Source organism: Elgaria multicarinata, chromosome 3, assembly GCF_023053635.1.
Source record: "Elgaria multicarinata webbii isolate HBS135686 ecotype San Diego chromosome 3, rElgMul1.1.pri, whole genome shotgun sequence".
NCBI classification, from domain to species: Eukaryota; Metazoa; Chordata; class Lepidosauria; order Squamata; family Anguidae; genus Elgaria; species Elgaria multicarinata.
In genome coordinates this window covers 18,446,490-18,474,458 of record NC_086173.1, presented here as the reverse complement: position 1 = coordinate 18,474,458, position 27,969 = coordinate 18,446,490, and the positions used below count along the sequence as shown (strand labels likewise).

The window sequence follows — 27,969 nt, the reverse complement described above, 5'->3', positions numbered from 1 at the left end:
TGCCAAGGAAAGTACAAAAATGCAGGGAGCTGTGTTGATCCATATCAACAGACCAGTTTTCATCTCCATCAGGAGCAGGGCTTCTGTAAAGCAAATGGGTCTAGACCATTCAAGACCAGGCCACCCCAAAATACTTTGCATTACAACAGGGATAGCTCACAATATATTGTGGCTGGGGAATCAATCCCTACCCCACCCCGCACAAGGGATGCTGAGGATTGCAGCTCAGCTCAGAGGGAAAAGAAATGGGGGTGCGGGGGTGGGATTCTACTTTAAAAAGTACATTTCCTCACCACTCAGCATTTACAGAACCCCCCTCAGGGATTAAAGGGAAAGGTTTACAAACCCAAGGGTAGTTTTTCTAGACAGGGTTGAGACCCAGTCTCCCCCCCTTTTCCTGAAGGAATTAAGAACTGACCCAGACATTTGGTAAAGAGGGTCAAGTAATTACACCCCCTCTGCAGATGATGAAATATCTGTGAATTGTAAACTTCTTTCCATCAGTTAAGAAGAGAATGATTCTGTATGTGGCAGTGAATTCCCCCCAAAACCTAACTAGCATAGTACATAGACAAATGATTGCGGGGTGAGATAGAGAATGGGTAAGGTTTTTATCCCACCCTTCCTCCAAGGCGTTCAGGGCAGCTTTCAGCTCCTCCAATTTTATCCTCCCAACAGCTCTTCGAGGTAGATTAAGCTGAGTGGGGATTTGAACCTGGGTCTCCCACTCCTTCCAGGGACGTACCTCCCTCTCTGGTGCTGAAAATATTGCAGGAGCGGCCACAATATTTTAGCCCCTCTTCTACCCACTACATTATGCTGCTTACACAAAGAACATAAAGAGTCCTCGACCACACCAGTCCCTGATGGTCTCATTAAGCTATCATACATCACCTTTACAATCTTTATTATAGAAACATTTTCTCATTTCATCTGCACAGTGCTCCGTTTTACATTCAGACCCCCATATACAATCTGTACATTAGTGTATATTAAAAAGACACACAAGACAGCAGTGACTCTGATATGGCCCTTGTTCCTTCACAGAGGGAGGGCAGGGGAGGGGAAGCCGGAGCCATTCTGTCTCCCCCTACACACGCCACCCCCTATGATCTGGACTCAACTGGCAAAAACAGAGTTTAAACAAAGTGACCATTCCTTGTTGTGCAATTGTGAGAGGAGGACAAAACATGACACATTTGTAACTTAATTGTTTTTTTTAAAAGAGGAAGGGTTTCGGGGGGTCAAGTTGGGAGGCAAGTGACAGGGAAAACGGACCCAGGAGAGTGTGAAGAGGTTCGTGGCTGTGCTTTTAGAAATGTGAAGGGCAGGTCTGCGTATTATGATTGTTGTGGGAAGCACCTGCATAACACTGATGTTCTCCCACACCCAACACATAACGTGTGAAGGCAGTTCTTGTTGCGCACGGTGTCACAGGGGATGCCCACGGGTCTGTTTGCTGTAGGAACTGCTGGTGAAAACCTGCACATTTCCCACAATCACTGTAACGGGCGGAACAGTCCCGACAGACTAGCACTTCAGGTGGTACAGCCTGACCCTCCACATCTATGTAATAATTCAGCTGAATCGACGCCAGTAATTTAGGACTTGAATCCATCCCTGTGGTATTTCACCCGGCAGAGAGACGCCTGGCCATACAAAAGGCTCGCTAAGTGGAGCCTGAGAAAGCAGCCAAACCCCATGGATTCTCCCCTTATCAACTCCAGAACGTGGGCTTTCTTTTCTCTGGGCCTGGCAAAGGTCCAATCTGAGTATGAAGGGGACATACATTTAGGATAAACAGAAGTTGTTCATTATTGGGGCGACAGGAGGCATGTGGGATATAAGGTTCCCCCTCCCCCAATCTTTTGTTTTTACAAGACTGATGTTCATTAGCAAGATGGCGGGTCTGTGCTATTTAACATTTCACAACACACACACACACACACATCTCCAATGGTACATTCCAGAGTCTTGGGTTTACAATGCCGCACCCTGACCCACAGCACCAGGGCAGTCAGGTCGCACAACTCCCCAGCCATCACAAGAGGGCGCAAGTTGCAGCAGTAAAACCCTTTCATGAGGGAGTGGAGGTGGAGTCTGGTCAACATGTAACCCCAATATCGCAATTTAGGGGGGGGGAGTTAATGTGTAGGAAGAACTGGGGACACATTCCTGTCCTCAGTTGTGCGTCCAGTGTGACATGCAACAATCCCTCCTCACTCTCTCAGTCTCACACATACATACATACATACACACACACACACCCTGCCAGCAGGGAATCCCGACCCCCAACATGGGTGCGTAACACACACAAAAGAGGCACCAGCGAAGAAAGAAAAAAGAAGAAGAAAAAGATCTCCAGTTCCCCTTGGGGGAAAAAGCAGGGCTCAGACCAACGTCCCAGGGGGTGGGTGCTCTGTGGAGTCCAAAGTGTAATGGCCTGCAGAGTCATCCATGTAAAGCAGCTCCCCAAAGGGTCTGGACAGGACATATTAGAGCAAAAGACAAAAAGAGAGAGAGAGAGAAGGAAGGGAATTAGGCAAAGAGGCAGGAAGAAACAATACAGCAACTGAAAGTAGGCGTTCCTATCAGCCCTGGGCAATATTGCCAATAATGGGGCATGATGGGACATGCATTCCATCAGCATCTGGAGGGCAACATGTTCCCCATGCCTCTGCTGGAGGCTGCTCCCTTTCTTACATTCGTGGGTCATTTTTATCCCACAACAGCCTCAAGGCCCTCCTTCCCCGCCCCTCCATTCACCCAATTAGCTCTTCAAGCTTTCACAAATAGGTCAAGGCTATAAAAACCTCTGTTAGCAGAGAAAGGAGAAAACAAAGCAGAAGATCCTTCGGGCAGCTTAAAAGGTGGAGCGACAAACAACCTCAGAGGAGGTTAGGAGCGTAGCCAAAAGGGGGGGGAAGAGGGGTGGTGGTGGAAACAGACAGGGAAGGGATGGCATCAGGCAAGTGGATGGAGCTGGATGCGGTTATCGGGGCAAGGGATGGAGTTGTGCCCCATACCTGCCGTAGAGCGGCTGCCCGGCGTAGCTCACAGAGTGGGGCAGCCCTCCTGGCCCCCCGTAGTAGCCCATCTCGGAGTTGGAGGGCGCTGGTTCGTAGTAGCTGCGCATCTGCTGGTGTACAGACGGAGCTGGCCCCCGTCTCTCCGGCGCCCCCCGCTGTCCGACTCCCACGTTCCGCAAGTACCAGTCCCGGAGGCCCTCCAGGGCCAGGGCTTTGTGAAAGTTACGGTGAGGGGGCAACGGGGGCCCATAACCGACCTCCCGGGACTGGGGGGGAAAGAGCGGACCACAGGATTTAGTGCGGGCGGCGGGCCGGGCTCGGCGCTGCAGCGGGCTCTCGGGAAAGGCCCCCCACTCGGGCTGCGGGGGCCCATCCCTACGCGATAGGTGCTCTCCCCCACCCCAGCACCTGCGCTCCATGTAATAGTCCACCAGGAGGTCGTTGTAAGGGGGGCGGGGGTTCCGGCCTGAGATGGAAGGGGTCAGGGCCTCGGCACTTTTGAAAGTGGGGCCCGAGGGCAAGAGGGGGTCCTCCGAAGGGGCCCGCTCAATCAAGGCCTCCGAGCTGTTGCTACGGCGGGTCCGTGCGGCAAAGAGAGAGGCCCGGTCAGCACTGGTGTCGCGGCTCGGAGGGCCGAGCTGGGAATCATGGCTGCCTGACCACTGGCGGGGGTGGAGAGCTGGAGCCTCTGACCTGAGAGAGAGAGAGAGAGAGAGAGAGAGAGATTAGAATCACTAAGCCCAAACAGGGTGCCAAGAGAGATGAGAACTACTTGTGCATACCTTAAGAAATAAACGTTTTTAAATGCCTCCCCTGTGCATCCAAAATATCCACCCACAAACAAGTCCGATTGCTGCAACTCGGTGTACGTGATCGCCTGGGTCTTGCGTAACTCGCTTCCTTCTTAGCAGGCTCCCTTGGGAAGGTAATTCTGGTGCAAATGTGCATCAGTTACAAGGGAAGCTACACAGGATTAACCACTCTCTGAGGAGGTCTCTTTAACAGGGGTGAAGAATCTCAAGTCCAGAGGTCAAATCCACCCCTTTGGAGTTGGACTCATCGGGCCCTCTAGGATTCCCCAGATGGCCCCAACCACTGATCATTTGGTGGTTTCCCAGTGTTTGTGCAGTCTTCTCCCTCAGGCTTAGTTACTAGCAGGATGAAGCTTTAAGATACAATGTGGTGGTATTGGGGTGGGGGAGAGAATTGGCTCTACCACTTCTACCTTCAGCCCCACCCACCACTGGAATGCACTCCCCCCACCCCCAAAAAAGCTTCTTCAAAATCAAATCTGGCGCTTGGGCTGAGAGGCATTCTTGCATGCCTGCTCTTCATGATTTAGGACACAGTCCTATGCATTTGAAAGGAAAAGGAATCCTACAACTCCCAGGATGCCCCAGCCAGCCAAAGCTGGAAGTTGTAGGAGTGTGTGTGTGTGTGCGTGTTGTGTGTCTCAGCATGCATAGGATTGTGCCATTGGTGTTCCAGTGTGGTTTCCCAACAGTCCAGAACAGGGTTCAAACACGAACTTTGGGGGTAACAGGAGTGAAAGGGGCCTCTAAAGCATTTGAGTCCAGAAAAGAAGAGAGCGCTTGAGCTATCAGCAATTTGCAAGGCACTGGACAAGACCAACCGGAAAAAGCCGGACGTGCCCTGCAGCCTCAATCGGATCTGTGAAAACCCATCTTGTCCTTTCTCTCCACCCGCAAGCCGCTCTCTCAAATGGCCCCTCAGATTCCATGTCCCCACACAGATTCCACTGTTGACTTGAAGGCCTCAGCTTAGTACGGTTCTACAGAAATTATTATTATAGTTTACAGTTTAGAAAGTACCTAAAACTGCTAGCTAGGTAGGTAGGTAGGTAGGTAGGAAGGAAGGAAGGAAGGAAGGAAGGAAAGCAGACTGTCAGGAGGCCTGCAAGTTAAAGACAACACAAAGAAACAAAAAAAGAAAGGGCTAAATGCTATTATTAGCTGCTTCTCCTTTCTTTAGACAGATAAAAATTCTATTCAACTCATAAATCTGCAAATAGTGCTGCTCCATCCTCCTACCTGAACTGGTGGCTTCCACTGCAAGCATTTCTCGCTAGCACTGGTGTCGCTGGGACACTCCGGCCCTCGAAGCTGGACACGCTCCTGGGGAGGGTGCGGCTTGGGCTGTGGAACAGATGAAGATTAAGAGATTTTTTTAAAAAATAAAAAGAGCAGACCCGGGTCTGCATCCACAAGGAACCTGTTCGCATACACTGCGAATCCTATGCTACTTGGGAAGAAATCCTACTGCATTCAGCAAGGCAAACTGGGGCCACGAGAGCCGAATGGCACAAGGCAAATGGCTCAGCAATGCTGGCACAGAATGCACAGGATTGCTTCTATACAATGTCTCTGCAGCAGCCTTTGCCACCCTGGTGTCTTCCAGGTGTTTTGAATACAACTCCCATCATTTCTGACCATGGGCTGTGCTGGCTAAGACTGATGGGAGGTGAAGTCACCAGGAAGTGAAGTCACCACAACTTGAAGGCATCAGGTTGGGGAAGGCTGTCCTACAGGCTCAGATGACTAGAGAAGTGCTGGTATTTGTCCTCCCTTATTTTGCTGGGAAGGAAGGAGCCATCACAGATTCGCCCTTACAGAGCAGTTGCTTGTTACTGGGAAGGTCTCCGCTGGCTGGGTGATTCTGCCACCTCCATAGTTATCTCTTGCAACTAATGTTCCCTCTTCCTTCCCCTCCAATTAAGGAAAAATAGCTGCTATACATTTGGCCTGGTTTACACAAGCAGCTGAACAAGATGGTAAATCCCTGAGATGGTAGAACGGACTGTACCATTTTAGACTGGCAGGTGGGCATCAAGTTTTTTGAATGCTGACCTGTGTTAAAAAGAAAGAAAAGTAGTCTCTGGAGCTGGGGCATACTTGCACTCAGTTTCTAGCCTAGCCCACTCCCTTTCTCCACCGTGTGCTAGTTTTCTATTGATAGGGAGCTGTTGTTGTTTTTAATGTGGGTGCATTCAATTTTTATCCTGCTCCTCAGCAAAAACATGCTCCCAAAGCGGTTTGCAAACAGTTAAACAAGGCGTGGTAAAATAGCATCTTACACCTTTAGCCTGAAGTGGTACAGTCCACTCTACCAACCCATTTTGCTGTATGCATAAACCAGGCCTGTGATCTTGCAAAGGGTTCCATGGGTGTCAACAGACAACTCCTTCCCCTTGTTCACATTGCAAATGGAGACACACACACACACACGAGACCCAGCTCCCTATGTATCTCCCGCTCACCTGGTAGGGCTGGCCACAGAGTTCCTACGGTCTTTCACTTCATTGTATAGATCCGGCTGCAAAAGGCGCCACCCTGGTCGGCGGTCGGGGCTGCTGGAAATGGCACGGAGGTGATCTCGGGCCTTGGGGGGTGAAGGTCGGTCAGGGAAAGTCCCCTGATGGTTGGGAACTTTGGAGGGATGGAAGCTGTGCGGGTCGTCTAAGGACAGAGCACAATGCATAGGATAGAAGCAGCCACATACCCCTGCCTCGGCAAAAATACAAAAAATAAAAATAGATAGTCCAACAGTTCTCAAAACCTAGACTCTCTCCAGGGGTGGGCAACTTGTGGCCTTGCAGATGTTTTGGCCTTCAATTCCCACCATCAGCTAGGGCTGATGGGAGTTGTAGGCCAAAACATCTGCCAAAAGTTGTCCACTCCTGAACTAGACGCACAATTTTCACTTGGTAAAGCTGTTCCTAGATTGTACGTGTATAACACACACACACACCTGAATGCAAGGGAGAAAGAGCAGTAGCGCTGGCCTTCTTCACATCATACTACTTTTACATTTTAATTTATTCTGTTTTTAGGCGGTTGGGTGGAGGAAGGGGCGTATTCCATTATGGAACTGCCTCCTGCAGCGGTGAAGTCCAGGAACACTTTTACCGTATGACAAGCTGTTTGCCCCAAGAGCCCTTGAGAAAGCTGCAAGCTCTTCCCACCTAGTTCTCTGTGTATGTATTAACTGGGCTAGGAGACTGATCTCCTCCTCCAAATTAAGCATAGGTTCTGTGTTTCCGCCTGACTTTTTTAATTGACTGCACTGTTCACCAATGGGGGCACACTTTCTCCTCTGCCCTTGCGGAATCTCTCATGGGGACCTTAAATGATGCTGCAGGACAATAGCTTGTACTATGATATTCAGATGACATGCTAAGCCATGGCTAGGTCATTAACCCCTTTGCAGCAAGTGGTTAGTGAGTGTGCTTAAGCCGTAGTTATGTAGCCATCGTGGTTAGGAATGGTTTACACGACACGCTAAGCCATAATGCTTAGCTTGAAATGCTTAACCACCGTGGCTTAGCGTGTCGTCTGAAAAGGATCCATGTATTTTATGGTTTGGTTTTGTGAACTGCCCAGAGCACTTTGACGATCGGGCAGTACAGAAATGTAACAAAATAAATAAAGATCAATCAATCAACCGGTGCTGCACTCCTTTGATATGTTTGTTTTGAGGCAAAAAGCAAGCAAGCCTAACCAAGCTCCAAGTTGCATTTGAGGGTTTCCAAACTGCCTTTGATCTGTTATAGCAAGTTTAATTGAGGGAGACAAGACTCCCCACCCCAGCCCCTCCTGGCCTTCTGCACAAGATCATGCCTGTATTCCAGACCTAAGCCATCACAGATCCCAAGATCAGGGTTTAATGTCAGCTCACTCACAGATGCCGGGTTGGATCTAATACCGCCATTTCAGATACCACTAGTGGAATGGGACTTCCAAGTCCTCTCTGCCCCACCGCACACCCTCTAAATCTGCTTCAGAAGGTTGGGAGAGCCTCTAGAGCAGATCTAGAGGATGCGCAGCGTGTGTGTGTGTGTGTACGAGAAAGTCCCATTTCACTGGCAGAACAACGATCTTGGATCCAGACCCTGTTCTCAATGCTATGCCTCATATACCTCTCACATCATGCATAAATTGAGACTTCACACACCAACACACACTCACCATTTACATTAACACACTGGCTAGCAAGCGACTGGCTTTGAGCACGTACAGAATGGCGTTACCTCCTCTCTCTGTATACACTGTGGATTAGAGGCCAAGGGCCTTCAGCCTCTCTCATTCGACACAGGCACTGCTTTAGCCCACTGCCACTCATTACTGAGGCCACACTACCTTTCCTCAATCTAGGGAAGAAACCCAAGGGCCGTGGACCACACTCACCATTTTCATGACTGGCTGATTCAGAGAGGGAGCTGCTCTCCGAATGAAAAGCATCTTCTTGTTTTTTTGAGAGACAGAGAGAGGGAGAAAGAATAAAACGGGTTGAATGAGGAACTGGGGTGCAACGATTAGCCACATAATAAACCACAAGGATGGGGGCTGGGCACTGGGTCACCTACCCAGAGTGTCTTGAATGAGAGAAATTGTTAGCTCCCATAAGATCTCACCCAATGTAAGAGAAGGATTCATAGTTGATAGGCCTGTATTCTGAGGCAGTGGCAGGTGTCTCAGGATTGCAGGGAACCCTATTCCCTTCCAGTGTGCTGCGTCCCCACCCTCTGCCCCAAGTCACCCCCACCCCTTGGTGGCAATAAGATTTTAATAAAATAAATAAATATGGAAGCCTATTACTGCACGCAGGGGCAGGGTGAAGGAGAGAAGTGGAGAGAGAGAGGAAGGAAGGAAGGAAGGAAGGAAGGAAGGAAGGAAGGAAGGAAGGAAGGGGAAAGACAGAGAAGGGGAGAGATATTTAATAATGGGGGGGAGAAGGGAGTGTCTATTTTTGGCTTTGGCTCTGGCCCTAACCACCGCTGGAATGCACCCCTCCCCAGACAGATTTCCTCAGATTTCCTTGCCCTTGAGAGAGGGGTAGTGGTGGCACCTCCACTCCCACTATTTCCCCAGGGAACGGAAGTCTCTTTCCAGCATTGCATTTGTTGAGCTAAACACAAACAATCCAGAGGGATGGATAGAGATTATGAGAAGAAAAGACTAGAGGAAGAAAAGGCGTGAGGAGTGGGGGGTGCTGAAGACAGAACAAAGAAGGGGAAGGATTAGGCAGACGGAGCCCCCTCACTCACCATGGCTGCCCCTCTGGAGGGGCCCTTTGCCCAGCCGGGCCCGGCACTCCGCGACCTGGGCCTCCAGCTCCCGAAGGCGCTGGGCAGCGTCTGCCTGGACCTGCCTCCGGCGACGACGCTGGTCGGCTGTTAAATCGGGGGCAACTGCAAGGCGCCGGGCAGCTTCTGCCATTTGCTGTTGCAGCGCCAGCTCACGGGTCAGCTCCTCCAGCGAAGGGGCTTCCTGGAAGAGGGCAGAAGTCTTGTCATGACCACCCCTCCGAAGCCCTCATGCCTCTTCCTCTCTCTCTCTCTCTCTCTCTCTCTTACACACACACACACACACACACACACACACACCTGCACACACGATACAACTTGCCACTCACCTCATTCTTTAGGGCAATGGGAATTCGGTAGGCAACCGCTGGCCTCCTCCGCACCGGCTGAGGCCTTTCTCCTGGTTCTAGTGGGTATTCTGGAGGCAATTTTCCAGTCAGCTCCTGGTTTTGGGAGGAAAGGCAAGAAATATTCATTACTATTGCCGGGGTGAGGAATCCAGAGTTTAAAACAGCAGGGCAGAGGCGTGTTTGTGTGCATTACTTGCACTTCAAATTAAATGCTGTATCCAAGAGTAGTGGAATCTCATAACTTACATAAAACTCATCACATATGCATGTATTCGTTTATTCTGCGTAATATATTCTGCAGTGAGCATCCAGGTCCTATTCAAGTATTAGATATTAGGTCTGTATTTCATTCGGATGATATTGTCACTTTATATTTCATGTATTGAATGTGGTATAAATGTTCCTTGGGTTTTGTTTTGTCATGGCAAATCTTCTATAGGAATAAGGCTTATTATTCTTAAGTGTAAGTCTTATTATTTGAGATCTACCAAACCGATTTTGCTCATTTTTGTTTTTAACTGAAGCTTGCGCAGTGTAGATGTGCAGAAAATTCTGAGCGTTTGAAAAAGCTTTAATAGCAATTAATGTCCTCTGCGCCAAATAGGCAGGGCAGCCCCTCCACCGGCAGGATGACAGACAGCCCAGCTCAGCCAATCAGTGTAGGGTGAAGGCGGCCCCCAGGTGCAGCTGCACAGTTAGTCTGTTGCGGCCAGCAGGGAGGGGAAGGCGATGGAGGCAGCCAATCAGAGTGTACGAGGGAGGGGGTGGGGCCACACCACATGTAAATTTTGGAGGGTGGATTCACTATGTATGAACCACTTTTGTATTATTCATGAGCCCCACTGTGGTGAGGAGACTGAGGAGCAAAAAAGAGGGATAGAAGCAGGACAACTAGTGACCATGGCAACATGGGTTTTACACTAGTATAGATAGGGTGGCAAATAGAGATAGATATATTTAAGTTGCTGGTTTGCAACTTTTAAAACCCAACATGAGTGCAGGACACGGAATAATGGGCTCAAGTTACAGGAAGCCAGATTCCGGCTGGACATCAGGAAAAACTTCCTGACTGTTAGAGCAGTACGGCAATAGAACCAGTTACCTAGGGAGGTCATGGGTTCTCCCACCCTAGAGGCCTTCAAGAGGCAGCTGGGCAACCATCTGTCAGGGATGCTTTAGGGTGGATTCCTGCATTGAGCAGGAGGTTGGACTTGATGGCCTTATAGGACCCTTCTAATTCTACTATTCTATGATTCTATTATCTGGACCCAGCATACTTCGTGGAGAAGCCCTCCTCGTATATTCCTCTCCATATTCCCAGAATGGGGATGAAACTCAGCCCTGTTCATCATACTTTACAAAAGGTAGAGCATATCAAAGCACAAAGCAGGGCTTTTTTGGCCGTGGCATCTTACATTATGAAACAGTCTTCCCAGGGAAGCTTGTCAGTCCCTTTTCCTCCTTGTGTTTCAGTGGAGGGTGAAGACCTACATGTTTTCCAAACCATTCCCAGTTTAGGCTTTTAGCTGCCCTATTCTTGATCAGCTATTGCTCCTTCCTCTAGTCACCTGCTAGTAACTTGCCAGATTAAAACTCAGATCCCGTGTTCTGAAAAGTGGCAGGCAGTTTTCTAGATTCCATAACTAGAGCTGCTTACACTAAGGGTGGCCAGAAGGCAGAACTGGATCTACTGATAGATCTCTGAATGATTTGTAGTAAATCAGCAAGGATTTCTGACTCCCAAATGAACCCAACCCCCCGGAAAAAAAAATTATATCACTGAAATGCACAAAGCTAAGGGTGACCAGGAGTGGATTTTTGTGGGGTTTGGTTTTCATTATTATTATTATTACTGTGGAAAAACTGTGTTCTGTTCAGTTCTGGTACTCAAAACAAATTCCTGGGCTTAGAATTCCTCAATCCTATCTGTCTTTTGCACCAGGATCCAGTTGGTAGATCTCGGGTCTCTACTAAAAAGAAAGTAGATCTGGCCAGCTCGAAGTCTGCCCATCCCTGGCTTAAAACTAGCCCCCTCCTACAACAAGGACTCACCGCTTCTTGCAAACAGACTCGGCGCAACTCCTTAAGGCGCAGGCTGAGCACCTGCTGCAGCGCCCGCTGTTTTTCTAGGAGCTCTTGCACCCGCTCCAGGCGAATTCGGGGACAGAGCTCCCGCTGCAAGGCCTCTGCAGAAGGAAGAGCAGAGGGTTAAGGATCTGCAGAGGCTTGAGACAGATTACAAGTCACAGATCTGACTCTCACTGGGTGCAGAGATGGGAGAGGAAGGTGATCAGGTGGGAAAGGAGCTGGACTGGTGGGAGAAGTTGGTGAGAGAGAAATACAGTGGAAGGAAGGAAGGAAGTTACCTGAAGAGCTGTAGCTGGATGAGGTGATCAGATGCCCCTTCACCTCCATGTCTGGGAGAGATCGCTTTGGTCTCCTGCTTCTGAGGGGAATCACTTCGCACCAAGGCCCATCAGGAACTCCCAGATGGAGGACCTCAGTTGGTTACTGTCACAGGGAGACAAAAGGAGGAGTAAGAAGGGGTGTGCGTCTGCAGACACAGGCAGGTGAGTCATCACTGGAGGGCATGATGCTGCAAAAAAAGGGGGGGAAGAAAAGAAAAAAGGGAGATCCTTCCTGAACTCAGCAGAGGGCATGCAATACCACAAGGAGAAAGGCTGGGGCCAAAGAGCGCTACTGTCCTAAGGAGGGTGGGTGGATGACCCAGCTAGGAGCTCTTCCTTGGGGAGGGACATGAATCTTTTTAGGATTAGGCAATCCAGGCCCAGAAGAGGTCCTGATGAGCCTTGTTCCTTCTCTGGGCAATTCCCTCCTCTAGACCGAAGAGTTCTATCAACCCAGGAGTGATCCTCCTCCCACACCTTGGCTCAGTTGTGATTCCAGGGGCATCCAACCTTGAACATCGCTGGGCCTGACGTTGCTAGGCTCCTCCATGCTGCATGGCTGAGGAGCACAGGAATAAATAAATAAAATGCTGGGAGAATTTCTGGTGGAGCATCGCCTCCCATGGGGCAACATAGCCCATTGGGATGGAAGGGCACAGCAGCAAGGGCTGGAGTGAGCTTGGCGCTTTGCCCAAGTGGTACCACATGTGTGGTGGGTCTGACATCAAGGCTGCAAGTGCAAACTTCCAACGCAAGAGTGATGGAGGGAATGCATCCCTATTGAGCGTATTAGTTCTGCCCAAGTCAGCAACGGAGGGTGCGGATCCAACTCAAGGGGAAGTCCGAGAGCAGGGCTGCAGAACCTCAGGCCTGGGGGCCAAATCCAGCCATCCAGGGTTCCCTAGACAGTCATGCCCCTTCTCCTGGCCCCTGCCACTGATCATTCGGTTGTGTCCTGGCTTTTGTACAGTTTTCCCCATTCTAAAAGGTTGAAATGACTCCCCTAAGGCTTAATTACTGGCAGGAAGAGCTTTAAACTAAAACAGGCTGCCGTTTTAGACCCCACCCCTTTTGCATTGGCCCCGCCCACAACCAGAATATGACCCCCCCCCAAAGCTTCTCCAAAATGGAATGCAAGAGGCCCTGTCCTAAAGGATGAACATGAGTGGTTGGGGGACCCCCATCCCATCTTTCACCTGCTACAAGATGAAGGGTGGAAACTGCAGCAGCAGCATCTCTATACCGGGAGGCCCAAGCCTCTCTTTCACCCTTGTCACTAAAGCCAGTCCTTGCAGTTTCAGGGCCTATCCATTGTCTGCTCATAGTTGTCAACAGTATGAACACAAGGAGAGCCCTGCTGGATCAGACCAAGGGTCCATCTAGACCAGGACTCTGTTCACACAGTGGCCAACCAGGTGTCGATCAGGGACCCATAAGCAGGACACGAGTGCAATAGCACCCTCCCGCCCATGTTCCCCAGCAATTGGTGAATATAGGATTACTGCCTCTGATACTGGAGGTTGCACTTAGCCATCAGGACTAGTAGCCCTTGATAGCCTTTTCCTCCAGGAATTTATCCAACCACCTTCTAAAGCCATCCAAATCGGTGGCCATTACCACATCTTGTGGTAAAGCACAAGAGGAGAATGGCGAGGGACAGGCAGTGTCTTTGATGCAGGGTTCCCAGAATGACTAATCAACAGAAGCCCTGCTGACCGAGACTACTGTAACGGATGATGTTCAGCCTCAAGAGACTGGAAGCTTTAACAATTGCAGAATCACCAAACCCTCAACCTAGGCCTTTTTGAAGTGGGTGGCATTCTAGGGCATTAGTCTTCCAGCTAGCTTTGACTGGTGCTAGGGTGACACCAGTAATTGCAGGAGTATCCCTCACTGACAACCTAAGATCAGTCTGTGCAAGATCAGGCCAAAGATCCCTCCATTCCCACCTTCCCCGTCCTGGATCCCTCCAGATGTTGCAGATTGCAACTCCCATCAGCCTCACCCAGAGTGGCCAACTGTTGGAAACAATGGGGGTTGTAGTCCAAACATCTGACAGGCACCAGCACCTCACAACCACGGGAGTATTGCCTTTTGAATAAGGAGGCTGCACGTAGCAATTACATTTTACCTTTTTTAACGACCTGTTTGAACTGCCTTCTAAGTGGCTAGGCATGCTTTGAAATGCATGGTTTGCATTCCCAATTTCTAGAAGCATTTGCAAATATTATGTTGATTGGTATTATGATGCTGAATGATGCCATTTAGGGTTTCCTTGACAGAGAACAGCCCTGGTTCTTCCGTGGGGGAAGAGTGACCTGAAGAACAGATATACCATACCTGCTTCTAAGTATACAAAGCTGCCTCTCCTTTATACTTAGAATCATAGAATAGCAGAGTTGCAAGGGGCCTACAAGGCCATCGAGTCCAACCCCCTGCTCAATGCAGGAATCCACCCTAAAGCATCCCTGACAGATGGTTGTCCAGCTGCCTCTTGAATGACTCTAGTGTGGGAGAGCCCACAACCTCCCTAGGTAACTGATTCCACCCTCGCACTGCTCTAACAGTCAGGAAGTTTTTCCTGATGTCCAGCCGGAATCTGGCTTCCTTTAACTTGAGCTCGTTATTCCTTGTCCTGCACTCTGGGAGGATCGAGAAGAGATCCTGGCCCTCCTCTGCGTGACAACCTTTTAAGTATTTGAAGAGTGCTATCATGTCTCCCCTCAATCTTCTCTTCTCCAGGCTAAACATGCCCAGTTCTTTCAGTCTGTCTTCATAGGGCTTTGTTTCTAGACCTCTGATCATCCTGGTTGCCCTCTTCTGAACACGCTCCAGCTTGTCTGCATCCTTCTTGAATTGTGGAGCCCAGAACTGGACACAATACTCTAGATGAGGCCTAACCAGGGCCGAATAGAGAGGAACCAGTACCTCACGTGATTTGGAAGCTATACTTCTATTAATGCAGCCCAAAATAGCATTTGCCTTTCTTGCAGCCATATCGCACTGTTGGCTCATATTCAGCTTGCGATCTACAACAATTCCAAGATCTTTGTTTGTAGTATTGCTGAGCCAAGTGTCCCCCATCTTGTAACTGTGCATTTGGTTTCTATTCCCTAAATGTAGAACTTGGCATTTATCCCTATTAAATTTCATTCTGTTGTTTTCAGCCCAGCACTCCAGCCTATCAAGATCACTTTGAAGTTTGTTTCTGTCTTCCAGGGTATTAGCTATCCCACCCAATTTTGTGTCATCTGCAAATTTGATCAGCGTTCCCTGCACCTCCTCGTCCAAATCATTAATACAAATGTTGAAGAGCACTGGGCCCAGGACTGAGCCCTGCGACACCCCACTCGTTGCCTCTCCCCAGTTTGAGAAGGTTCCATTGATAAGTACTCTTTGAGTCCAATTCTGTAGCCAACTGTGAATCCACCTAATAGTTGTTCCATCTAGCCCACTTTTAGCTAGTTTGTTAATCAGAATGTCATGTGGTACTTTGTCAAAAGCTTTGCTGAAGTCAAGATATATGACATCCACAGCATTCCCACAGTCCACAAGGGAGGTTATCTTATCAAAAAATGAGATCAAATTAGTCTGACAGGATTTGTTCCTGACAAATCCATGTTGGCTTCTAGTAATCACTGCATTGATTTCAAGGTATTTACAGATTGACTTCTTTATAATCTGCTCCAGAATGTTCCCAGGGATGGATGTCAGACTGACTGGTCTGTAGTTCCCAGGTTCCTCCTTTTTGCCCTTTTTGAAGATAGGGACAACGTTAGCCCTCCTCCAGTCGTCCGGCACCTCACCCGTCTTCCATGATTTTGCAAAGATAATAGACAAAGGTTCTGATAGTTCTTCTGCTAGCTCCTTCATTACTCTTGGATGCAGTTCATCGGGCCCTGGAGATTTAAACTCATTCAAGGAAATTAGGTGTTCTTTGACCATGTTTATCAATCTCAAACTGCAATCCTGCCCCCTCAACTTCTGCTTCACTTTTTCCAGGGGGGGTCATAGACCCGCTTTTGGGAGAAGACCGAGGCAAAGTAGGAATTGAGCACTTCAGCCTTTTCTTTGTCGTCTGTTATCAATTTGCCATCCTCATTAAGCAGTTGAACCACCATTTCTTTCCTCTTTTACTACTCACGTATCTGAAGAAAGCCTTTTTATTGCTTTTAGCATCCCTCGCTAATCTCAGCTCATTCACTGCTTTAGCCTTCCTGACGCCATTTCGGCACTTCTGCGTCACTTGTCTGTACTCTTCTTTTGTAGCCTGGCCTTCCTTCCACTTCCTATATGTATCCCTTTTTGTTTTCAGGTCATCTCTAAGCTTTTTGTGGAGCCACATTGGTTTCCTCTGTTGTCTTCTATCTTTTCTCCTTGTTGGAATTGTTTGTAACTGTGCCTTTAAAATTTCCTTTTTTAAATACTCCCACCTATCCTGCACTCCTTTTCTCATTAGGCCCCCTTGCCACGGGACCTTACTTATTATAGTTCTGAGTTTATTAAAATCAGCTTTCCTAAAATCCAGAGTACGTGTATGGCTACGCTCGACTTTTGTCTCCTTCATAATCAAGAATTCAAGTATGACGTGGTCACTTTCCCCCAGAGTTCCCGTAACTGCCACTTTATCCACTAAGTCATCCCTATTGGTCAATAACAAGTCAAGGATTGCCGATCCTCTAGTTCCTTCCTCCACTTTCTGTAGGAGAAAGTTATCACCCATACATGTCAGGAATTTCTTGGAAGAGCCGCTTTTGGCAGTAATGGTCTCCCAACAGATATCAGGGTAATTGAAGTCCCCCATCACTACTACATCACACTTCCTTGAAACACTGGCAATTTGTTTCTCAAAAGTTTCGTCCTCGTCTTCTCCTTGATTGGGTGGCTGGTAGTAGACTCCGATTATCATATTCTTTTTATTCCTAGCCCCATTTATTTTAACCCAGACGCTCTCGACGGGGCTCCCAGTCTCATCCGCCTGTATTTCTGTGCAGGGATAGGTATTTTTAACATATAGTGCGGCTCCACCTCCCTTTCTATTTCTTCTGTTCTTTTTGAACAAGTTATATCCTTCAATTGCTATATTCCAGTCATGGGAGTCATCCCACCAAGTTTCAGTTATACCTATCAAGTCGTATTTGCCTTCATGTAATAAGAGTTCAAGTTCATTCTGTTTGTTTCCCATGCTCTGGGCATTAGTATATAGACATCGAAGACTTGAGGCTGGCTCAAAGCCAGCACCCCATACAAGAGTACCCACTCCCAGCAGTGAAGGCTGGGGGCTCCGTTGTCAGTGGGGCGGTAAATCTGCTCTGGGTTTCAGTCCAAACCCTAAAGGAGCTTATCCAAGGTCCTCCACACCCTTTAGAGTTCTGACTGAAACCTAGAGCAGACTCACTGACATCGGAGACACCAGCCTCCACTGCCCCCCAGCCAACTAATAAGCCCACAAACATACACAATGGGAAGTCTGGGGGCAGCAAGACAGCTGGCCATCTCTCTCTCTCTCTCTCGCCCGCTATTTCTGGGCCAAGGCCAAAGCCCACAGCTGTTTCCCTGTGAGACCAGATCAAGGCTAAGCCCAGCTGGGAACCACACAGCCAGGAAACCCCCCCAGTTACATAACTAATCCCAGCTGCAGCAGAGACCAGCGTGAATCACACCAGGAACGACATCCATGTCAGGTAGAACAGCCGCAGCAAGCGTCCCCTGACACGGCGTTGCGGGCTGCAGCTTTGCCACCGCCGCCTTTGTACCAAAGATTCATGTCCCCCTTGCCACACATCTAATGCATTCATCTCTCTCTCTCTCACACACACACACGGCCAAATGTGAATCCAGACAGCTAAAATTCTCTCTCACACACACACGCTACTTCTACGTGTCGAGGAGCGGATCGGTCCTATATTGCACCCCCGCGTAACGAGACGGGAACAAAAGGGGAAAGGTGTTACAAATTGCATCTTTGCCAGTGACAACCTCCTCCCCCTCCCGCCTCCTGAAACCACCGCAGCCCATTCCTTTTCCATGACTGTTCAGCGTCAACACCTTCCTCTCCACCCCTCCCAGGCACTGCTGGCTGGCTGGCTGTTCTCAGGGAGTGGATAAGCAAGGTGGCTGCTGAGAAGCAGGACGGAAGGCAGAGCTACCGTACAGGCCCTTCGGCAAGAGGAAAGGAGAAGAAGAAGAAAAAACAAAACACGCACAAGCCAAATACAACCTGTGTTTGGGAAACCAAAATTGAGTGCTGTACACGAATTAAGTCAGTCTCCCTGTATCTACTGGTTTTGCAGAAGTTATTCTCCTATTAAAAATGCTGGCCAGGGGGAAAGGGCTGGCTGAGGTTCAGGTGGCAGCTTGCTTTAGATCCAGGATTCATTAACAGACCTCTTTATCTAGATAGCGGGTAGTGGGCTGTGGTTCAGTGGCAGAGCACCTGCTTTGCATGGAGAAGGTCCCAGGTTCAATCCCCAGCGTCTCCAAGTAAGGCTGGAAAAAAACTCCTGCCTGAAACCCTGGAGAGCCCACAGCTGCCAGTCAGTGTTGATAACACTGGGCTAGATGGACCCAAGGACTGACTCAGTATAAGGCAGCTTCCTATGTTCCTGAAGAGTAGACCCCGGAGTTATTCCATTTAGCACAGTACCTATCCTGTCTTCTCATTTCTGCCATCTCTCACTTTTGTAAGGGAAGGGTTAATTGGGACCTGGGACTGGAATGTATTTTAATTGTATTTTATGGTTCCGTAGGAAGATAAGGATGCCAGGCCACCTGTCTGGGGGAGAAGACCGGAGCCAGCCTGGCCATATCTCTGTCTCTGTCCTTGAGTGATTAGCATCCCGGGCGAAAGGTGTGAAGACACGGAGGGAGGGGGGAAAGGAGTAAAAGAATTGTATAAAGATCCCCCTGTGAAAGTAACAGGGTGGTTGTCGGCTGGAAGCGGTCTGGGGTGACGTAAGAAATTGTTAGCATTAAGTTTTTAGCTTGCCTGCACTGGGTTCATATATATGCATGCTTTTATTGTCTTTTACTCTGCTGGTCCCATGTATTCCTACCCTTTTCCTAAATAAAAGGTCTTAAACCTCACATTGTGAGCTGTGAGTGTCTGTGCCTGGGGATCCGTGCTAAATCCAGTCAAGAAGCCAGCTAGGTGCTGGGCGCTCTTCCTTTACATGGTGGGCAGCGCTGGGATTTGACACAGATCCGGAGAGGCAAGATGCTGGTAGGAAAAAGGGGATAGAGACGAGGCATAGGTACGAACCCAGTGACGGGCAAGATCGAATAAGCAGCCGGCAATGTCTCAGAACCAGGGAGCGGCGGCTCCAGGTGTAGAGTTGTTGGGGGCGACTTCCCAAGAAGGGGCGGAAGAGGATCCCATCACAGCTACCATTGAATGGGTGGTGGAGGGGACGCCTAGCTCAGTGGAAAGAGCCCGGAGGCGACACATCGCGCAGCTCTGGACGCCAGGTGAAGGGCAGGAGGAAGCGTGGTACGATGTCCGGCCTAGGGCCCCATACCCTCAGGAGGTGGCGGACGGAAATGGCCCAGGTGTGGAAGCGGAGGAAGAGGGCAGAGAAGCAAAGATGCAGCGAATGTATACCGAGTGCCTGGAGCTGGTGACTCATCATTTGCGGTTGGTCAAGTTGAAGGAAGAAAGAGAGGGGGCCTGTGAGCAGCCACCGGCGGGACCGGTGGTGCCCCGGTTTGACTGGCAATGTACCAGGAAGGTGATGATGTGGGGGCTTTTCTGGCCGTCTTTGAGGATACCTGTGACGAGCTGGGGGTTCCGGCCACCCAGAAAATGAATTTGCTGCGCCCACAGGTTTCTGGGTCTTTGAGGGAGCTGATAGCCACGATTCCCCGGGAGCTGCGGCAGGACTATGAGCATTTCAAGAAGGTGGCAAAGGCGCAATATGCCCTCTCCACGGAGCATTGCCGTCAGAAGTTCAGGCAGCTTACTAAAAATCCAGGAGAAACCTTCGCGGCGTTTACTACACGTATGTTGACAGCGATGGAGGCCTGGCTGGAGGCAGAGGGAGTCCGCGACCTCAAGGCGGCCAAGGATTTGATGGCCAGGGAGCAACTTTATCGGCAATTCCCCGAAAAGTACGATGCTTGGATGGGGGAGAAGAATCCGAAGACTCCAATGGCTGCTGCAGAGATGGCGGACCGACTGCAGGTGTTTGAGCGGAAGAGCTTTGGGGGAGCCCGGGTGGCGGAGAAAGGACCGGAGAGGCGTCCTGGAGGAGCGTCGGCGGAGAAGAAGGCAGTTTGGCCCGGGAAGGATCGGAAGGAAAAAGGGAGCACCCATCCAGCGACAGCAGCCCCCCAGGCAAGCGGGGGGTGCTTCTACTGCAAGGAGACCAGTCATCTGAAGAGGGAGTGCCCGAAGCTGGCAGCAAAGCAGGCGGGGGCAAGCGGCAGTCCGGCACCCCGAGCAGTGGTGCGAGCGGCGGCAGCTCCACCACCACCGGCCTCTCCGTTGTCGAATTGGAGCGACGACAGTGAGGGGGAAACCGCCGACTTGGAGTGGGAGTACATGAGCACGGGTCCGACAGGAGCAGTGAAGGGGACCGCAGGTCCGTAGAAGCAACGCCCAACTTCCGCTATCGCCATGCGCCTGGTGACCCCCGCGCAGCTCCAGTGGAGTCGGAAGAAATTCTGTGAGTGTGTGGTGGTCAATGAGAGAAAGGTGCGGGCTCAAAGGGACTCCGGCGCAGACTTGAGCAGTATTTATGTGGGCCTGCTTAAGCCGGCACAAAGACTGCTGGGTCGAACTGTGACAGTTACTCCGTACGGAGCACCTCCTTTTGAGGCACCGCTGGCCCGAGTAAAAATTGAGTACCGGGGGTGGAAGGGAGAGTTGGTTATACTTACGCATACGGAGGGGCCGGCTTTCTTGCTGGGGAATGACTTATGTTTTAAAGCCACACAACTCTCCGTGGTTACTCGAGGCAAAGCCGCCAGGCAGGGGGAGAACCCGGAAGGGGAAAAAGAGGAAACCCCGCCGAACGGGCAAAGGGAGGCCGGGGGGGGGGTAAGGAGGGAGTCCTGCCCGGGGAGGCCTGGATACCCCGGAGCTCCATCAGGAGCTGCAGCAAGACCCCACCCTACAGGGGTGTCGGGATGCGGCTGGGGGGGGGCGGCGGAAGGACGAGGAAAGACGGGGATGGCTGTGTTTGTATGGGAAAGAGGCTTGCTGTACCACTGGTGGCGCCCCAGTCATCGCGGAGGAAAGTGCTAGAGGCAGCCCACGAGTTAATGTTGGGGGTGGGACTTGGGTATTCGACGGACCCTGGAATGGGTGAGCCGAGACTTCTACTGGCCAGGGGTGGCAAAGGAGGTACAGGAGTTTTGCTCCACCTGTGAAACCTGTCAACGGGTAGGGTTTCCCTGGGATCACCCTAAAGCTCCGCTTCGCCCCTCTCCCATTACAGAGGTTCCGTTCGAGAAAATGGGGGTGGATATACTGGGACCCTTTAGTCCTGCAAACCGATCAGGGAGGAAGTACGTCTTAACCCTAGTGGATTATGCCACCCGATTTGCGGAAGCAGTGTCCCTCTCCACCATCTCAGCCCCGCAATTGGCGAAAGCTATGATGACGGTCTTCACATGCCTGGGGGTTCCCCGAGTGTTGGTACATGACTTAGGGGGGGTTATGTCCCAGTTGTTGAAGGAGTTGTGGAAGTTGGCAGGAGTACAGCAGTGCACCTCTGCCGCGTACCATCATGAAGGGAACGGGCTAGTGGAACGGTTTAACCAAACTCTAGGGAAGATGCTGAAAGCATATGCAGTCAAGCACGCTTCGGATTGGGATCAAGCCTTGCCCTATCTCCTGTTTGCAGCCCGCGATGCGAAGAGTGATAGTTTGGGGTTTTCAGCGAACGAATTGGTGTTTGGGCGGGAGCTTAGAGGCCCTCTGAAGCTACTGAGGGAGGGGTGGGAAGGGCAGACTAGCCCCACTTCTGTTTCGGTGGTAGCGTATATGCAGGATCTACAGAACCTGCTGAGAGAGGTGGGGGAGGCGGCACAGGAGAACTTAACTCAAGCCCAACGAATTCAGAAGGGGTGGTACGACCAGAAAGCGAGGCAGAGCGTATTCTAGGAAGGGGACAAGGTGTTGGTGTTGAAGCCGCTGAAGCCAGAGAAGCTCGCGGTGAGGTGGGAAGGCCCTTTGGTGGTGGAAAGGAAGTTGAGTGAGGTCAACTCTTTGCTGAAAGATCCCAAAGCCCAGCGCCACTCTAAAGTGTACCATGTGAACATTATGAAGCCGTTTCAGGAGCAGGCCGTTCGGGTATGACAGGTCGAGGAGGGGGTTCATTTAGCGGGAGAGGCTGGGATCGATGTTTTGGCTAGTTATCGGGGAAGGAAAGGGCTGTCTGATATTCAGATGCCCGAGGAATTGGCCCCCAAACAGCAAGAGCAACTTAAATGGTGCTTGGGGGAATTTGAAAGTTTGTTTTCAGGACTGCCGGGGCAGACGTCGCTGACAAAGCATTCCATTAGCACCGGGAACCACCCCCCTGTACAGTCTCCCCCCGACAGGTTGAATGGCAAACAGTTAGAGGTAGTGAACAAGGAGATTGAGGAAATGTTGGCGATGGGGGTTATTAAAAAGAGCCAAAGCCCATGGTTCTCCCCCCTCATCCTCGTGGGGAAAAAAGATGGCACGGTCAGATTCTGCGTGGACTTTAGAAAATTGAACAGTATTTCCATGGTGGCGGCTTACCCCACGGACGACTTGATAGAAACGCTAGGGAAAGCCAAATACATCTCCACATTGGATTTAACCAAGGGATATTGGCAGGTGCCGCTGGATGATGACGCTGCCTTGAAGTCCGCCTTTTCCACCCCTAGAGGGCACTACCAGTTCACGGTGTTGCTGTTTGGGCTCTCGACTGCCCCGGGAGGCTTTCAGAAACTTATGGACCGGGTTTTAGAGGGGCTGGGGGCTTTTTCGTGCGTTTACCTGGATGACGTGGTGGTTTAGTGAAACCTGGGAGCAGCACTTAGAACATCTGACCAAGGTGCTGGGACGGCTACAGGAGGCCGGGCTAACGGTGAAGGCCTCCAAATGCCAATTCGGGAGGGGGGAAGTGACGTAGCTGGGACATCGAGTGGGACAGGGAGCTCTAAAGCCCCTGGAGGCCAAGGTGGAGGCGATCCAGCAGTGGCCTATTCCCCAAACTAAGAGGCAGGTTCAGTCCTTTCTGGGACTAGCCGGCTATTACCGCAGGTTCGTCCCCAACTTTAGCCATCTGGTTGCCCCCTTGACCGATTTGTGTAGAAAACGACAGCCAGTGAGGGTGCAGTGGACAGAAGCCTGTCAATGAGCGTTCGAGGGGCTAAAAGGGAAGTTAAGGTGTGCTCCTATTCTCTGGGCCCCTGATTTCGACCGGCCGTTTGTGGTACAAACCGACACTTCAGAGGCTGGGTTGGGAGCTGTGCTGCTCCAGGAGGGAGAGGGGGGGCAGCTGCAGCCCGTAGCGTTCATAAGCAAAAAGTTGCTGCCGCGAGAGACAGCTCTAGCCACCATTGAAAAAGAGTGTTTGGCCATCGTGTGGGCAGTGGGGAAATTGCGCCCATACCTCTGGGGACGGCCGTTTCAGATACAGACAGACCATTCCCTGCTGTGCTGGCTATCTCGGGTGAAAAACACCAACCAGAAGTTATTAAGGTGGAGCTTGGCGCTACAAGATTATGAGTTCACCATTACCCATATTAAGGGCAAGGACAATGTAGTAGCGGATGGGTTGTCCCGGAGTTTTGGGTGAGAGGGAGAATCAGAGGGGTGGTGCGAGAAACCCCTGCCCCTGCGTGGGCACAAAAAAGAAAATAAAAGAAAAGGGGTCAATGTGTAAATTATGGTTGTAAATGGGGGGGGGGGGGGGGAGAGATGGAATTTTCTAGAAATTCCATCTTAAGGGGGAAGGTGTAAGGGAAGGGTTAATTGGGACCTGGGACTGGAATGTATATTAATTGTATTTTATGGTTCCGTAGGAAGATAAGGATGCCAGGCCAGCTTTCTGGGGGAGAAGACCGGAGCCAGCCCGGCCATATCTCTGTCTCTGTCCTTGAGTGATTAGCATCCCGGGCGAAAGGTGTGAAGACACGCCACGCATCAAAGTCGGAGGGAGGGGGGAAAGGAGTAAAAGAATTGTATAAAGATCCCCCTGTGAAAGTAACAGGGTGGTTGTCGGCTGGAAGCGGTCTGGGGTGACGTAAGAAATTGTTAGCATTAAGTTTTTAGCTTGCCTGCACTGGGTTCATATATATGCATGCTTTTATTGTCTTTTACTCTGCTGGTCCCATGTATTCCTACCCTTTTCCTAAATAAAAGGTCTTAAACCTCACATTGTGAGCTGTGAGTGTCTGTGCCTGGGGATCCGTGCTAAATCCAGTCAAGAAGCCAGCTAGGTGCTGGGCGCTCTTCCTTTACAACTTTCACTACCACAACGCATAGTGACGGCTACCAATCTAGATGGCTTGAAAAGGGAGTCAGACAAATGTATGGAGAAGGTGGAGATCAATGGCTACTAGTCCTGATGGCTATGAGCTACCTCCAGTATCATTATTATTATTATTATTATTATTATTATTATTATTATTTATTTATTTATTTATATAGCACCATCATTGTACATGGTGCTGTACAGATAACACAGTAAATAACAAGACCCTGCCGCATAGGCTTACAATCTAATAAGTTGTAGTAAACAATAAAGAGGGAAGGAGATTGCAAACAGGCACAGGGAAGTGTAAACAGGCACCGGGTAGGGTGAAGCTAACAGTATAGAGTCAGAACCAACTCAATATTTGAAGGCTATAGGGAAAAGAAAAGTTTTTAGCTGAGTTTTAAAAGCAGTGATTGAGTTTGTAGTTCTCAAGTGTTCTGGAAGAGCGTTCCAGGCGTAAGGGGCAGCAGAAGAAAAAGGATGAAGCCGAGTAAGGGAAGTGGAGGTCCTTAGGCTGTATGCCTATGTACTCCAGTTGCTGGGGAACATGGGTGAGAGGGTACTGTTGCACTCATGTCCCACTTGTGGGCTTCCCGTGGACAGCTGTGTGGCCACTCTGTGCACAGAATGCTGAACTAGATGGACCCTTGGTCTGATCCAGCATCAGGGCTCTTCTAATGTTTATTAAATGCAACTGGCACACCGCTAGAATGGTCGGCTTCTGAACACAGAGAACATAATCATGTTCTATGCTAACGGAGGCACAGGATTGAAATTTGTCTTGTTTTTATCACTCGGGTGGGCTGTATAGCTCCTTCTCATCCAATTCATCCTCAGGAATTGTCCCCGAAGGAGTTATGATTATTCTCATTTTACCTATGGGGGAAAAGCAAAGATAGACACAAGTTGGGATTTGAACACAGGCCTCCGAGGATCCAAAACTTTTTACCACCGGCAGGCTGAGGCTGGGAGAAAAGCAGCAGGGAAATCCTCAGGTATGTCTGAAGGGGAGGGCAAACTGAGAGGGAGAGAGAGCGCGATGCATGGACAATGTTCAGCAGGTGGAGCCCTTCCCCGGAAATCCTTGCAACACCTGGTCACGTCATCTTGGCTGGCAGCCTGAGGCAAAGGTTCACCTAATCCCCAGACAAGAGTCAAACCGGGCAGGACACAACACATCCTCCCAGAGTCAGCAAGGTAGCAATTTCCTGCTACCCCTCCACCGTCCTGCCTCTCTGCAACCATTAATTTCCAGCTCGGAATAATCTCTCGGAGTGTGGAGGGGGCAATCCAGGAATTTTGGCTATCAAGTCAGGGCTTGGTTTTGAGTCCAGGCTCAGCCCTGGGACCCATTTTCAAGACCTGGGTGGTGCACCCCTGAGCACAAGAAGCAGCATGCGAAGGTTGCACCTCTGAGTGAGTATGGATAAGGACAGGCCCCCAAGATGCCATGATCAGCCTCCTTGGGGCAGGAGCTTTCAAGCTCAGGGCAAGAGATCTCCAGGGAGGTTTAGGGCCCGGCACCTCTTACGCTACACATTAAAACATTATTTCAAATATTTCCCCCTGTTCTAGTGCCTGACTCCCTCCTAAGGCTACTGATCAAACCCAGGCATTCTCATACTCCAAAGAGCTCAGTAGTCCAAGACACTCTTTCAACATTTGGTTGTGGTAAGTGCTACAGAGCAAAGGTTCCCAAACGTATTTTTGCTACCTTCTGATCAGAGGCTCAATCCTACACCATCTAGTCCCAGGCCTTAGCTAGACCTAAGGTTTATCCCGGGGTCATCCCTGCCTGCTCCCGGGATCCCCTGTGTGTCATTTACATGAACAGGGATGACCCTGGGAGGATCCCAGGATAAACCTTAGGTCTAGCTAAGCCCCCCCCCCCACACCACCATCCTGGACTTTCCTTCAAGGGCTCAGAGAAGCATACACGGTGCTTCTAAACTCCATTAATCGTCACAACAACCCTGTGAGTTAGGTTAGGCTGCCAAGTAGGGTCTGAAACACGGTGAGCTTCATGGCTGAACGGACTTTCAAGCCCAGATCTCTCCAAGGCCTATCTCAACACCCAAAACCAGGGTGGACAACCAGGTGTCACCCCACAGTTGTTTGGACTACAACTCCCATCAGCCCCGGTCAGCACAGCCAATGGAGGTGCTGCAGGTTACCCACCTTTGCAAGATAGGCATTATTATCACCATCTCTATATTGCAGATGGGTGGGTGAGTCTCAGGCCGAGAACAGAAGAGTTTGCCTAAAGTCACCGACCAAATTCAACCCGGGGACTGTAGGATGCTTAGATCGGTCTATTTGATCACTGCATGACACCAGCTATACAACAAATTCATATATACAATTAATGCAATTACGATTTGGAATACAAGTAGCACCAACATTACATTTAAAATGCTTTGGTGACCAGGCATTTGGAATATTTTGAGTGTGTTTTAAATATGAATACAGGACAACAAACAACAACTTTGAGACCTATGGTTGAGTATTTCCCCTCCCCCCCCTCTCTCTCTCACACACACACACACTTATTGTAAGAAATTCTGCTGTAAAAGAGACTGAAATATTTAATTGGGCTCCCCTCCCCGGCAAAAAGTTTTCCAGCTAGGTTTTCTAAGAAAGGTAGGGCCAAATCACCTTGCAATTCAAGGCGCACCCGCACAAAATCCAGGGCAGGGAACCCCAATTCTAGACCACAACCGCAGTAAGAAATTTAAGCCACATTTTCCCTAGAAACCCAACCAGCTCCTCCTCCCCATCCAGCCTCTCTTTGCACTTTATTCCACTGCAACCTGCAGCTGAACAACGCCCCCCCCCCCTTCTCCAAAGTTTGCAAGCGCAGTCACATAATAATGCGGTTTAACTTGGGCGTGGAAAGCCACCCGTGCGATGAGGACGGGAATCAGGGGAGCGGCTCCGGATTCAAACCTTTCGGGAGACCTGCGGCTCAGCCTCCCCCCTCTCCTCCTTCTGCCCCCCCCCCCCGTGGCCAAACAAGCCCTCCGCCGTATGGCTCGAATACCAGGAAACAAAGCAGAGAGAAAAAGTTGACTTACTCGTTGACCGAGGAACTTCCATCCCAAGGGAAAGGAGTCTGGGGAATTATTATTATTATTTCCTGCAGAAAGGGATCGGACCGCCCTCGTACCCACCAGCTGGCCCCACAAAGAGGCACCTTAAGGGAGTTTCTACAAACTTGCCCAAACTTTGGCTTTCAAGCTTTCCCACCACCTTGCAGGATCTACAAGTGCAACTAACCTCTACAACACACTCACCTCAGCCTTTCCTATAAGCCGAGATCCACCGAGGGGGGTAGGGGACAGGAATAGATCAGGAATCGCAAGGAGACCAGCTCCCCCGAAACTGTCCAGTTTCACTGCTGGGCAAAACCGAAGTGAACTGCGAAGGAGGCTGTGAGCCAACCTCCAGAGGAACAAGCGGGAACGGGGAGGGGCCACACCTTTTAACCCCCGCCTCGCCTCGGGCTACCAAATACACACCCACCCACCCCGTTGTGGGGAATTTACAAAAGGAGGGGCATTGACGTGCAATCCCTCCTTCAGTAATTTCAGATGCGTGAGGGATGGCTACGATCACTTAGTGGGG

General features: G+C 50.2%; 1 protein-coding gene across 2 annotated transcripts; it reads right to left on the bottom strand.

Moving 5' to 3' along the window:
- Positions 1 to 890: 890 nt before the first annotated feature.
- Positions 891 to 27,764, bottom strand: CCDC120 (coiled-coil domain containing 120). 2 transcript variants are annotated; one of them, XM_063119479.1, is made up of 10 exons: positions 27,639 to 27,764; positions 11,849 to 11,993; positions 11,535 to 11,668; positions 9,462 to 9,575; positions 9,094 to 9,316; positions 8,234 to 8,290; positions 6,307 to 6,505; positions 5,081 to 5,185; positions 3,027 to 3,722; positions 891 to 2,481 (listed from the first exon to the last, which is right to left on the bottom strand). In XM_063119479.1, the coding sequence occupies exons 2-10, from the start codon at positions 11,895 to 11,897 to the stop codon at positions 2,391 to 2,393; spliced, it is 1,668 nt and encodes a 555-aa protein (XP_062975549.1). In that variant the 5' UTR covers positions 11,898 to 11,993; positions 27,639 to 27,764; the 3' UTR covers positions 891 to 2,390. The 2 variants fall into 2 exon arrangements, with proteins under 2 accessions (XP_062975549.1, XP_062975550.1); XM_063119480.1 differs by lacking the exon at positions 27,639 to 27,764 and having other exon boundaries at positions 11,849 to 12,023.
- Positions 27,765 to 27,969: the final 205 nt, after the last annotated feature.